This window comes from Rhinoraja longicauda, unplaced genomic scaffold (assembly GCF_053455715.1).
Source record: "Rhinoraja longicauda isolate Sanriku21f unplaced genomic scaffold, sRhiLon1.1 Scf000460, whole genome shotgun sequence".
NCBI lineage: Eukaryota > Metazoa > Chordata > Chondrichthyes > Rajiformes > Arhynchobatidae > Rhinoraja > Rhinoraja longicauda.
The window spans coordinates 40,902-55,362 of NW_027601677.1; the positions used below are offsets into that span (position 1 = coordinate 40,902).

The 14,461-nt window shown below is 40.3% G+C and overlaps 1 protein-coding gene across 1 annotated transcript in view; it reads right to left on the minus strand.

Moving 5' to 3' along the window:
- Positions 1 to 14,180, minus strand: part of LOC144590999 (arginine-glutamic acid dipeptide repeats protein-like) — a gene marked incomplete at its 3' end in the record, with an annotated part of 50,222 nt that extends 36,042 nt beyond the window's left edge. Inside the window, exons 1-2 of the mRNA XM_078395347.1 lie at positions 14,125 to 14,180; positions 12,170 to 12,404 (exon numbers count right to left, since the gene is read on the minus strand). Coding sequence (XP_078251473.1) covers positions 12,170 to 12,404; positions 14,125 to 14,180 — 291 coding nt within the window. The remainder of the gene's footprint in view (positions 1 to 12,169; positions 12,405 to 14,124) is intronic.
- Between the last annotated feature and the right edge of the window lie 281 nt (positions 14,181 to 14,461).

The following is a 14,461-nucleotide window of genomic DNA, read 5'->3' on the forward strand; positions in this document are numbered from 1 at the left end:
GAGTCCCCACCAAACAGCAATCCACGCACACTAGTCTTGCACACACCAGGGACAATTTTACATTTATACCAAGCCAATCAACCTACAAACCTGAGGTATTTATTCACAAAATGCTGGAGTACCTTAGCAGGCCAGACAGCATCTCAGGAGAGAAGGAATGGGTGACGTTTCGGGTCGAGACCCTTCTTCAGACTTCCACATCAGTCTGAAGAAGGCTCTCGACCCGAAATGTCACCCATTCCTTCTCTCCTGAGATGCTGCCTGACCTGCTGAGTTACTTACTCCAGCATTTTGTGAATAAATACCTTCGATTTGTACCAGCATCTGCAGTTATTTTCTTACTCTAACCTACAAACCTGTACGTCTTTGGACTTAGTCTGGACTACATAAACATTCCAAGTGTCTAAGTAGCAATAATCTGAATTTCCATTTAATACTATTAAATTGCAAAATCCATTTAGATGATCAGTAATTAAACACAAGAACAGTTGCAATAGATTGCTTAACTTTTTTAATTTTGCACTTGATTTTTATTTCTGAATCACAATTTTTGTTGCTTATTTTCTGATGAGACTTTCCAATGATGTTACATGTAAAAAATTGTTAAAAAAATACCGGAATCGGATTTGTAGCTGGCAAAAAAAAATTAAAAAAATAAAAAAATAATCAGATAACCTCTTCTTTTGGAATTACATTAAATAATGCATGTGACCAACTGTTTCCTTCTGTTCTTGAGGATGCTCAAATCAAGTTCTACATCTGCCACGAATCAGGAACACCCAAGCCTGGTTAAACTGTATTCTGTTGTTAACTTTGTTCCATAAATAAAAGCCTAATATTTCCATTGAAATATGCCTCCAGCTAAATTTCCAGCGGGCATATCTTGTAAACATCATTCTTTCCACATAGCACTACACCTGATTACACAAAGCTTTCTCTCTGAGAGCTTTGCACTCTGTCCATTGGTCCACAGTGTTTGCATTTTACAAATCATAAATGTTATGTACTTTAACCAGCATGCAATGTTTAACAAAAAAACCTTCCCCGTTAAAGGTGTGCCTAAAGACAATATTAAATGTTTATAAAATGGGCAACAATATTTGTGCAGCAAGTCATTCAGAGGCACGATTTCAAATGGCAAATAAACAACGTAGAATTTAGTTTATATTGTATAAAAATAAAGTTGCTCAAGAGGGAGGGCACAGTGGTGCTGCTGGTAGAGCTGTTGCCTCCGCAGTGCAAATGTCCTAGGTTTGATCCTGCCCTCAGGTGTCGTCTGTGTGAAGTTTGCATGTTCACCGTGACTGTGTGGGTTTCCTCCGAGTGCTTCGGTTTCCTCTCAGATCCCAAATTTGTGTGGTTTTGTAAGTTAATTGGCCTCTATAAAATTTCCCTAATGTGCAGGGAGTGGATGTGAAAGTGAGATAACTGAACTCGTGTGAACGGTGATCGATGGTCAGTGTGGTCTTGGTGGGCCAAATGAAGGGCCAATCCTTGCCCTGCTGAGTCTCCAGCTCCCCATCCTGGTCATACCCTGTCCTCCGGTCCTGATTTTGCCATACTCCACCCTCGTATGTCTGCACTCACTGCCTATGGTCCTTGCACACACTTGGTTCCATTCCCCCTAGTCATCCATCAGCAAATCTGGTCACAGTCCCAGCCACGCTCCATCCACACTGTTCCCCACTGCCCCAAACTGCTCCCATTCCCTACGGCACTCTGCCCACACACCTGGCAGCGTTTCTGGTCACTATCTATCCCCACACCTGCCTACACGTTCAGTCCTATTCGTGGGCGTGCTCCAACAACACATCTGGGCCCCACTCTCCATGGTACAATGTCCACAACCCGGTCCTAACCCAACTACGTCCTTCTGCACACCAATCTCACCTGGCCCCAAGGTATTGGACTATACCCGTGTTTCCAGCTAAGGAAACACAAATGCCCCTGAGCTGCACTGAAAGCCAAGAGGTGCTGCTACTGGTTGGAAGGTCTGGCGATGAGGAACACTGATTTTGCTCTGCACTACTGAACTATTGAGGAAAAGCCAATCAGGGTTCCATTTTGTGATTCCTATTCAGAGATGTTACATGAAAGTGTCTATATGGCAAGGTCAGGATGACTATAACAATGGCAAGCTAACAATCAAGTAAGAGAGATGTGCGGGGAAGATCCCCTTTACTCGAAGAGTAGTGGGTGCTTCAAATGCACTGCCAAGGGTGATGGTGGAGGCAGATACAATAGTGGCATTTAAGAGGGACATTGTAGGCACATAGATAGCAGGGCATAGGCATATTGATATGCAGGGAATGTTGGGATATGGATCACGTGCAGGCAGAGGAGATTAGTTTAGCTTGGCATCATGTTCTGCACAGAATGTTGTGAAGGGCATCTCCTATATTTGTTTGTTAGCCCGTCATTGTTATGGCCATCCTGTCCTTGCCGTATGTCCACTTACCTGTGGCACCTCAGAATAGGAGTCACAAAATGGAAGCCCACTCCTATGCTGTACCTTTCTATTTTCAATCTACTAAGATGTTGACCCTCACCCTTTCAGCCAGTGTTAAAATAAAACAGAGGACTTGCACTTCTTCTGTACCCCAATCTCAATGCCAGGGAAGAACTTCTGAAGTGCACTTAGGATATAAATATTGTGAACTCCCAAAAAACAATAGGATGACGAGCACTAATGTGTTCCAGTTATGTTGATGAGGGGCTAAATACTATCTCAAACCATGGGAATTGCAAAATGGGATTCAATATGTCAACCTAAGGGTGAAGTTTAACATCTTGTCTGAACGATATAATCTCCTTCTGCTGTGCAGAATAGTAGTGGAATGTCAGCATAGAATTGGGTCTTCGAATTACTGGAGTGGAAGTTAAAACCACAACCCAAGAGGTATATGTGGGGAAGATACTGGATAGTTCTTCACAGACAAATTGGACTGAAGGGCCAGTTTCCATGTTGTATGATTCTATAACTTTATTCGGGTGGCACAATGGCGTGGCGGTAGAACTACTGCCTTACAGCGCCAGAGTCCCGGGTTCGATCCTGACTACGGGTGCTTGTCTGTAAGCCGTTTGTACGTTCTCCCCATGACCTGCGTGGGTTTTCTCCGAGATCTTCGTTTTGCTGCCACACTCCAAAGGCGTACAGGTTTGTAAGTTAATTGGTTTGGTATAAATGGAACATTGCCCCTTGTGTGTAGGGTAGTGTTAATGTGCGGGGATCGCTGGTCGGTGCAGACTCGGTGGGCCAAGGGGCCTGTTTCTACGCTGTATGTCTAAACTACACTGAAACTATTCCATGAAAACATAAAAGGAATGGGGAATCCCAGACATAAACACACGATTTTCTCCTGTTCTGTGGTTTTATTAAAAAAGTAGGTTTGGCTGAGAACGGAACAATAGACCTCAAACATCACCTATTCCTTCTCTCCAGGGATGCTGCCTGACCCGCTGAATTACTTCAGCATTTTGTGTCTACCTTTGGTGTACATCAGCAACTTGTTCCTTCCTACACAATAGATATAGCATAACACCTGATATGTTAACTCACATGCACAACAAATGCTGTCTGACCTCACAATAGGTCTTCCTTTTCAATATTCATCTACATCTTGCTGTAAATCTATTCTTCATCAATCCCTCTATTATATTAAAGCCGCAATAGCTACAATAAGCAGCTCTTGTCATGCCGCTAGTCCACATACAGAAGCAATTTAAGTTTCCATTTCGCAGAATCTGAAAATATTACATTTATTACGTTAGATTATACTTTTACTTCAATATCCCCCAAATGATTAAAGATTCAACACAACAAAGAAGCAATCGTTTGAGCAAATCCATCGTGATCAAATGCATTCAAGGGAGATATCGTTTTCTCCATACAAGTGCCGTAAATTTATTTTTCCATATTCTGACTCAAGCTCATCACCCCAACCCACTGTTTGACTTAAGGCCTGGAAGGGAGACAGCAAACTCCTTCTTGACTGAATATCATGCAAATCCAGAAATAAGGGAGGGCAGGGAAATTAATACGGCAGTCAATATTCAACAACTTGGAAAATCTAATATTGCCAAATGAAATTATTCACTGACCAGCAAAATATTATAAAATATGTAAACGTTATAAAATATTTAAATCTGAATAACTAGAACTATCATTGCCAAAACTGCCTCTTTTGGAAATAGAACAACGTTTAACTGCACTATTTTGGGCACAAGTCTTGAGATATTCGAGCATATGAAAACTGGAAGATGGAAATGTATAGCAGCTACAAATGATTCACTACATTATGAAGGTTTTGAGCTTAATACTGGGTGGAACCTTGCAACCTAATTCCTGCAGAAAAACCCCATGAGGTCCCACTGGATGTTGATGTAATTTTAAAAAAACAGGTGATTTTTTTTTACACTGTCTGGTCAACCTACTTTGACATGTGAATTCTAAATAAAATCTAATCAGATATTTTTTTCATACACGTGGAATGTAGAATATAAAATCTGACTAATTAATTCAACTACTGAATGTATGCACTGAATTTTGTTCTCATACTTCAAATAGTATTGCAGGCTAATAACACTAATTACAATTCTCAGATATTAATGGCTCGCTGATCGATGACTGCTTTATTCCACAGTAAGAGGATCACAATTGGCGACATAAAAACAATTGTCTAACGTTACCAGTTGAACAACTTCTTTGAATAAACAAACAATTTATATAACCAGCATAAAGGCAGCTGGTTCCTCAACCCTCATATTGAAATAAAGCAGTCTCTTTCAATCTCAATGACTGCAATCATACATTTGTTCTGTATGCAAGCACTGTATCTGATGGGACTTAACCATTGAAGCCTTTAACGATAAAGTTAAATAGAGCAAAACACTTAAAAGTATGTTTTAAATAAAAACCCAGCATTTAATTAACATACGGATGTTAAAAAGAGCAACTGTGTGTTCATTCCTCCTGCAAAACCTAAAGCATTCTTTGAAAGGAAACATTGAAATGAATGGAAATTAAGTGAAGCTAACATTTTAGTTTAGTTTAGTGATACAGCGCGGAAACAGGCCCTTCGGCCCACCGAGTCCACGCCGACCAGCAATTCTTTGGGAGGAAACTATAGCACCCGGAGAAAAACCCATGCGGTCACAGATAGAACATACAAACTTCATACGGACAGCACCCGCAGCCAGGTGCGAACCAGGGTCTCTGGCGCTGTAAGGCATCAACTCTACCGCTGCGCGACCGTGCTGCCCTAATACTGTGGTGCACATCGACATAGAAAAATTCAGCTGATTTATTAAATATTTAAAAACCAGCATGGCTGTGTAAGATATTCTTGGCCTAAAACTATTTAAATTAATAATGTTATAATTACGGGAAAATATTTTTAAAACATTTTTTGATGGAAATTTTTTGGAATTTGGTTTCCATCTCAATAAATACAAATAAATATCTGTGGGTTGCAAATGATAAGTAAAATGAAGAGAAAGAAAAATCAGAGCAACACAAAGCAGAATTAATGGAGATACAACATAATCAGCTTCCATCCTAGTTCACCAGAACCTATTAAATGGCAAAGATTCTATTTTGTACAGAATTATAGTAAAAAGGTAAAAGTAAGCCTTTGCTGGCTTCTCAGTGTTTCTGCCTGACCTATCTAGATATTGGGCAGTGACAGACAACAGTGCTGGTGCAATTATTGTGTCTACTTTTAGTATTAGAGGTTTTTCTTTCATAGTAATGATAGCACAAAAAAAGAAAACAGGAAATAGGTCACTCCTTTTGTGTGTTTACATTTGTGTAGAATTTTAATAACACGAATTACTGATCTACCTTATGTTAAAAGACCTCAGTTAATAGTCTTCGATTTCATTACCATAATCATCAAAACACCCCTGAGCCTGCGTCCACTTATTACCTGCCACAATTTGTCCTGCCTCTCCCCTCTTCCAGCTTTCTACTCCCACCCCATACAACGAGTCTGAAGAAGGGTCTTGACCCAAAGTGTCGCCTATCCATGTTCTCCAGAGATGCTGCCTGACCTGAGTTACCCCAGCACTTTGTGCCCTTTTGTGTACTAACCAGCATCTGCAGTTCCTTGTTCCCAGATCATCATTAGGTCGGGTTCTAATGAAGCATTGCAAATAAAAGGTACAAAATGATAGAAGGGCTGTCTCAAGCTCAAGCATTAATGGAGCAAGGATATTTATGAAAAAACGTAGAAATTACACGGTGAAACAAATTTCATCGGTTGTGAGAGCAAATTAATGAATAATCAATCAAGCTCAGAAAACCAGAACTGAAATTACACTGTTGTACATGATGGAAGCTATTGAATTGCTATTTAGTTTATACATCCATGTATCGACCTTGTCAGCACAGAGGTAACAGAGACAGACATTAAAATAAATGTTTTTCATATCAGTGTTACAGTAAAAATTGTAACAAGCTGCTTATAAGTAAAAAGAACTATCTGCCCCGGGAATAAAATAGACTTGCATGCTTATCATTTTAAGTTAACACATATTGAACATTTGTGACTCTGTTCATGAATTTAAAAAAAGACAGGTTCCTACCACTGGATAGTTTGCTCCACTATTTCCATCACTTGAGCACTCACCACTAATCTGGAAAAAAGTGGCCAGAAACCTTCAAGAGGTTTTGGCTATCGGGAACCTTCGAAAGGTGACCACAGGATCGTGTAACAGCAACTGGCTAAGCAATCAATAGACAGAAAAACTCTGATGGCAGCAAATCAGGCTCAAATTTTAAAAAAACCATTTCACATTGAAATATAAATTTTGGTTAAGATGGGCAAGGGAATTAAAAAACTTAAAAATTAATGCACATAGATTCAAACAAAGTGACAAAAATTTCAGGACCAGAATATTGTTCAGCCGTCTAGTTTAGTTTAGAGATGCAGCGCAGAAACAGGCTCTTCAGTCTACCGAGTCTGCTCCGATCTGCGATCACCCTGTGCACTAGCACTATCCTACACACTCGGGACAATTTTACAATGACCGAATTAGTGAAGCAATTAACCTATAAACCCGCACGTTTTTTTGAGGAAACTGGAGCACCCGGAGAAAACCCACGTGGTCACAGGGAGAACGTGAACTCTGTGCAGACAGCACCCATGGCCAGGATCGAACCCTGGTCTGTGACACTGAAAGGCAACATCTCTGCCGCTGTGTCGCAGTCATTCTTAGCATAACATTAAAAATTGAGATACACATAATACAAAATAAGTATTTACAGTGAAAATAGTTGAATTTCTAACCCCATCAATGATTCTACATTTTCAGCAGTGAGCCACTGACAATTTCTGGATATTGAATTTAATTGTGCAGTTTCATAAAATAACAAAAATGTTGAAGGCTAACAAATCTGTTGCCATCAATATTGCTAACTAGAGGGCATTGTGTTCCTATAATAAGTGGAAATATATCATTTGTCCCTTTGTACTCTTTTCCACATTTTTTCCCTTACAATATATTTGTACTGTATCCATGAGATGCTTATCTATGATGTATCTAAGTGTTTATGTAAATTACTATTTGTACTGAACTGCACCTCGGTACATATGACCAATAAATTACCACTGAAAGTACCATAATAGTATAATTATGAATACAAATATAAACTCCTGGCATAATTCTTTCACACTGCAATTAAACCCTCCTGCCAGAGGTGGTGCTGCTTTTATAAATTTATCAAGGAATTGAATAAAATTAAAAGATACAGGGCACTTTTAAATGGGATCTGGATTATGACTTCATGTCCATGTCCAATTATTCCCCGTATTCTAACCCTTCATCACCCCTGTTCAATTTAAGACTACAATTACTCGTGATTCCCCATGTATAAACTAGGGAAGATTAAAATAAAAAGGTCAAGTGCACAACATTATCCATTATAATCCTCTAACAAACAGAAGAAAGTGATTTTGAATTTTCCTCACTAAATTCATATTCTATTCCTGAGTTTATGAACTTACAAATTGGGAGCAGGAAAAGGCCATTCAGCCCCTTGTCTGGTCCATCATTTAACATAGAACACGAGATATAATAAGATCAGGGCTGGTCACTCAACTCCATAACTTCCATCCACTTGCGGTATCCTTTAACCCTCTTTGCTTAGATGTACATCCGCCTTAAAATGTTCAGACCCTGCTTCCACTGAAATTTAAGGAAGAGAGTTTCAGTCTCTCAGTGCTCGAACGGAAAGAATTTTGCCTCATCTCCATCTTAAATGGGCGACACGTTATTTTTAAACAGTGACCCCTTGCTCTAGATTCTCCCACAAGAGGAAGCATCCTCTCTGCCTTACTGAGACCATTTAGGATCTTACATTTCAATCAAGTTCCCTCTCATCTTTCTGAATTCCCATGGATACAAGTCTAGCATGTCCAACTTTTCATCATAAGACGCCCCAAACATTTCAAGTTTACATTTCTTTCTCCCAAGTTAAAAAACTTTAAAAATTAAAAAGATGTTGTGGAATGACACGTGAATCGTGAACACCGACAACACATGGATAGAAAGGTCTGTAATTATTTTAATAAGGGTTACTAATCAGGAAGAATATATCTCACCACTTATCTCATGGTTTAACATCTGTTCCCACATGGGTTTCCAGTTTTCTCTTCCTACCATTCATTAATTACATATTTGATAAAACTACAATTCTTGTTCATAGATAAATTGAACAGTACGAAGAATATGCTCGTCTGTGCTAGATCAATTGTTTTCAGAAATGGAGAGGGGACATTATTGTGGGGGGGGGGGGCATTCTCACTGTATAACATAGAGATTTTGTGGAAGCAAGGATGGTGTGGCTGTTGGGTGTGGTGCACACGGAGGGGGAGAGGAGGGGAATGTTTGTGATTATACAATGGCCGTGGACAGGTCCGGATCTTCCTTAATAGCACAACGGCTAGGCACAGTACTGCCTTTCATTTCATAAAGAAAGCTCATGTGAGAAAGGAAACAAATATCGTCAGATCTTGCAACAGACCTGAACATTTTGCAAATCTCCATCCTCAGAAAGAAAATTGACAGAAAAAGGAAGATAGAATAAGGAATGTTAAACATCATGAAAAAAAATGAAATATCAGTTTTAAATTTTGCAAATTTCAAAATGTTTCTCTGAAGAAATAAAATCCAGTATCCTGTAATTATGAAATTTAAATAAACAGTTTGATTGTTAACAATAGGTATAAAATTGACCTATGTACAGCTTTAATTGGATTAAGGATTACACCTCCTGGAAAATGGTTTGCATAACATGACCCATTTTAATTAAACTGAGTTTAAAAGTATACATCTTTTCCCTTGTTAAATAGGTATTGGTCAGTAACAGTGGCCGATACATTTTATGGCAGAATTCAGATGGGGATTAATGACGAGCAACTTCCAAAAGGCAGGACCACTAAACCACCATATATTTGAAATATATTTTTAGATGAGTGTTCTCGTTAGTCAAGTTATATGGAAGGAAGCCTTGTTCTCTCACAAAAATCAGTAAGACACCGTCACTTGCATTTCAATGGCATCAATTTTACCCTTCAAATCACTATTTTATCAAAATCTAAATGTGGCATTTGCCAACTCTTAACTCCTTTATCCCTAAGCTCATTTTCACTTCACAGCCTTCAGGCATTTGCATTTACTCCATCCACTCTCCAACACCTAAGAGTTCAGTTTCAGTATTATTTATTAACCACATATTAACTTAGTTTAACTACGCATGACCATAATCGCAGTACACACAGTAACACATTATATCAGCTGTGGTCCATTGGTCTGTCCAGCCAGAGGTTCTGGGTTCAAGATCTCCTCCAGAATCCGAGCAGTTCGGATCAACTCCTAACACAGGACCACAGTTGAACAGCCAGCTAAATACGGCCAGGGAGGCTGGGGGAGCTGTGATATTAAACTGAAAGTAACAGAAGGTTACCAACCGCAAACATGAGCGGCTTCAAGCCAGGTTAAGCAGTTCTTAGCCTGTGTGTTGCCGACAGACCTGCTCTAAATTGTACTCAAAGAACACAGGTAAAAAAAATGCAATAGTTACCACCTAGGGCTCTCCATTTTATTTAATACAAAAAAAAATCACATAAAGGTAAAATACTTCAGACACTGGAAATCTGATAAATTGCTGGAAATACTCAGCAGGCCATGCGCCATCTGTGGAGAGAGAATCAGAGTTAACATTTCAGGCTGGTTCTGACGACCTAAAATGTTAATTGTTAATCTCTCCACCATTGCCGCCTGACCAATTGAGCATTTTTTGGCAACTTCAGGTTTATTCCATTGTAATTTAATCAGCTTGCCGGAGGATAGGTTTTCTGGTTAAAGAAGTAGCTACATTTGGCTCCTACTTCAAACGGCTGGATTTTTTTTTTTTAATCACCAAAAGTTATTATTTTCATCCACCATTATTACCTAAAGTTTTGAACAAAGCAGATGGATAATTTAATTCCAAAAAAATAAACAGCATGCACCTTTCATACAGATGTGTGTTTTTGAAGCCAAAGACTGGAATAAGAAGCTACAACTGGCCAAACAGAATGAAACCGCAAAGGTTTTGCTAGCAGGATCGGAGACGAGGGAAAAGCAAAAAAAGCAACAGAGAAAAAAAGCTTTAAAAAAAAAAATCCCTCGGTTGCATGAGTTAACATTTGGAGGTCAGATATATTTGGTACTTTTAGCAGTGGAGTTACCAATGACCCTTGTACTCACCATCAGACTAGAGGGAAATGTACAGATTTTTGTTCCAAAGGGCAAGAAAGGATTATCATGCAATTTTTTTTTAAATCAACCTGACATTTTCACTTGTAAAGAACAAATGGTAAATAGGTCACTGTGCTGCCCTCCACAAAGAATTGCAACATGGCCAAAAGCATTAATCATAGAATACAAAGAGTCATCAGACCATTAAATTTATTCCATACTTCAATCTTATTTTAACCCCTGAACTCATCTGTAGACATTCCCCACTTAAGGGGTTAACTGGTAAACTAACCAAGTGAATGGGTTTTAAGTTTTATTTTTTTAAATGTGAGGGAATTAGATTACATGCACAGGAAAAACACTGGTGCCAAACTGCACAAAATGTGATGCGTTATTAAGTTGCACGTACATGTAAAATGCAAATCTGAGAATCAATAGGAACCCACGACGGTAAACATAAAAACATTTGCAAAGCTCAGAACCCTAACAAGGGAGATGTTCATAAGTGGGTTTGTTTGATTTCATGCACAATTGAGAACAAAGGTGGCGGAATACAAAACCTGTTTACGCATGTTACCCACCAGGAACCTTTCTCCTGGCATAATTGCCTTAAAGCAAACTACCACTTGTTTGCGGCCTGATTTACTTCACACTATAAACAAGAAGCGTGGACCTTTAACCCTCAACTGCTCCCCACCCACCCACCAATCCCTTGCTCATTCAAAGCTACCACAAGCTGTGAATGATTAGCTGGTTGGCTTGTCAGAAGTTAAGATAGTGTATCTGACGGAGCCATCAGTGAGACTGCCTTGAAAATTGAACAAAACAGAGAGGAAAAGGGACATGTTGGAGAGAGAGAGAGAGAGAGAGAGAGAGAGAGAGAGAGAAGCGGGTGGCAGATGAGCTGCGGGAGGGTCACGTTTGTCCTCGTCTCTGATGATGAAAAAACATTACACAAGCAGAGGCCGAAGGGGGGAAAAGGAAAGAACTAACGGCAGGCAGTAAATGAAACTGCTTGCAGCTTAAACAGGGTGCTTGTTTGCACTGCAGTTTAAAGACAGGAAAATATATATATATAACTAAATCTTTCTGTGGTTGCAGCAGGGGGGGGGGGGGGCATTTCAACGATTCTCAACCATTATTAGATGAATGGCACCTGCGATGTTGTAACGGGATGTTCCAGACTACCAGAAACACATTACTAATGAAGAATATACGAGCTGCTACTTGAAATCACTTCTGCTGATGAGCTGCCATCCCCTCAAATCGCCACAAGTTTTGAAACCACATCAGAGGGGGGGGGGGGGGGGGACAACCAATCGAACAGCAGATTTACCAGAAACCAACACAGATCAATTAAACAGACAGATAAAAAAAAATTTGGGGGGGGGGGAGAGAGAGAGAGAGGAAAAAAAACACAACTCACCGTCTCCTTATTTGGAAGCAACTCTTTGCGAATCCTGAAGAAGTTCTTGCCGTACTGCCTCAGCCCTTTGATGAAGCGTTTCTGTGGGGACAGAACAAGGGTGGGATCAGCAAGGGAGGCAGGGAAATAGCCCTCTGCTTTGCCTCTGCGACGGGGGAGAGAGAGAAGAAATCCACCAGGGGGAAGAAGGCGAGGAAGATGGCGGAAATTTGTACTGCACACAGCTCCTTTTTTCCTTTACGAGCCACTGATCAACTCAGACTGGAGGCACCCCCCCCCTCTATACATAATACAGACAACACACACACACACACACAGCCCAGGCTTGCACTTCTGGGCTTGGCTTGACTCCAGCAAACCATGACAACAATTAAAGCAACAAAAGGGAAAGAGAGAAGGACCTTTTTTTATTCCTCTTCTGTCTCTGGTTATGTCAGTGTGCCGTCAGTAAGTGGCAGAGGGAGAAGAGCATGCAAGCGAGAAGTACCTTGTCACTCTGCTCTTACACTACAAAGGGGATGGTTTACATGTGATCCCTTTGCTAGACGCTCTCGTCTCCGGTCAGACATAAAACCTGGCATGGATCACTGGTTCCCAACAGCCCAGAATATATATGTATGTATTGCAATTATATATATATATTGCAAGCGACAGAGTAATATCTCACCAAAGCAACAAGTCGTTTTTTAGCAAGCACTTTGTTGTAATCTCATTAACCATTAACTTGTGGGCAGCGAATCCATTCACAGCACCGGTCTTTTGACAAGCGTGTAGGCACATAAGTAGCACAAAAGATTTGACTTTCTCGCCAGGGATAAAGGGGGCACTGAATAAAGTTTGGCGTGAATTTGGCAACAGCTCTCAGAATGAACATGACACCACCAATTATTTCATCAATGCAACAGGAAATCGAAAGATGTTTTTCCAGTGCTTGCAGGCTAACATGGGTTAACGACCAGACAAGAACCGGCCATTGACTGCCTGGAATTATTTAAAAAAATTAATGTTGTAGCTTTCGAGGTGAAGAATTTCGATGTTCATTCTACCAAAAGAGGTAAACATAAGCTAATAGCATGGTCCCATTCACTGCATAAGGAGGTACAAACACTGAAATCTGCGTGCATAAAACCCAATCTGCAATGCTGGCCATTTTAAACTGAAGCTGTTGTGACATTTAAGTCGTAAAAAAAGTTCTTTAATGTCATAAAGAAGTAAACTATAAAAAGAGTCCCTTGCCTGCTTCTCCACCGGGCAAATTTAACTGAAGGGTATTAAAAGCACTAGATTTCATTGGTGAATCGATGGTGGCGAGAGTTAGTAGCTTCAAATTCCTGGGTGCTAACATCTCAGATGACCTGTCCTGAAGAAGGCACGCTCATGCCTCTATTTTCTTTGAAGTTTAAAGAGATTCGGCATGTCATTGAATACTCTAACAAACCTCCACAGATGTACCGTAGAAAGCATCCGGACTGGTTGTATCGTGGCCTGCTATGGAAATTCATAGACTGAGCCAGTCCATCAAGGGCACAGCTCTGCCCACCATCAAAAGCATCTACATGGTGCACTACCTCAATCGTCAAGGATCCCCACCATCCATGTATGGTGGCCATGCATTCTTCTTGCTGCTACCATAAGGAAGGAGGTACAGATGCCTGAGGTCCCACGCCACCAAGTTCAGGAACAGCCACTTTCTCAACTATCGGTTCTTGAATCAACCTGCACAACCCTAATGTGTAGGAAAGAACTGCAGATGCTGGTTTAAATCGAAGAAGGGCCTCGATCCGAAATGTCACCCATTCCTTCTCTCCAGAGATGCTATCCCGCTGAGTTACTCCAGCATTTTGTGTCTACCTGCACAACCCTAATCCTGCCTCAGCAACAGAACACCAAGGACCGCCTCTTGTACTACCAAGGACTATTTCCAATTGTGTTATACACTAGTTTTGAGTTTTTACCTGTCTTGTACAATTTGTACATCATTTATGTTTTTGTGTATTGTCCGAGTCTGCATGGCTGCTACAAGCAAGATTTTATTGGACCAGAACTTCACTGTACGTGCATTTTACAATACACTTGACATGAAATGTATTTACTTATATTAAAATCTTATCCTAAACTCAACAGAAAAGCCCTCGCCACAGAGTGCTGAGGAGACGCTGTGCTTTTGGAGGACATTCCTTTGGATGAGACAGCAGAAGCCCAGTCTACTCACTCAGAGAGAATTAAACAATCCATGGTTGGGAGTGTTCCTTCTATGCTGGATAATATTGGTTTCTTGACCATCATTTGTGT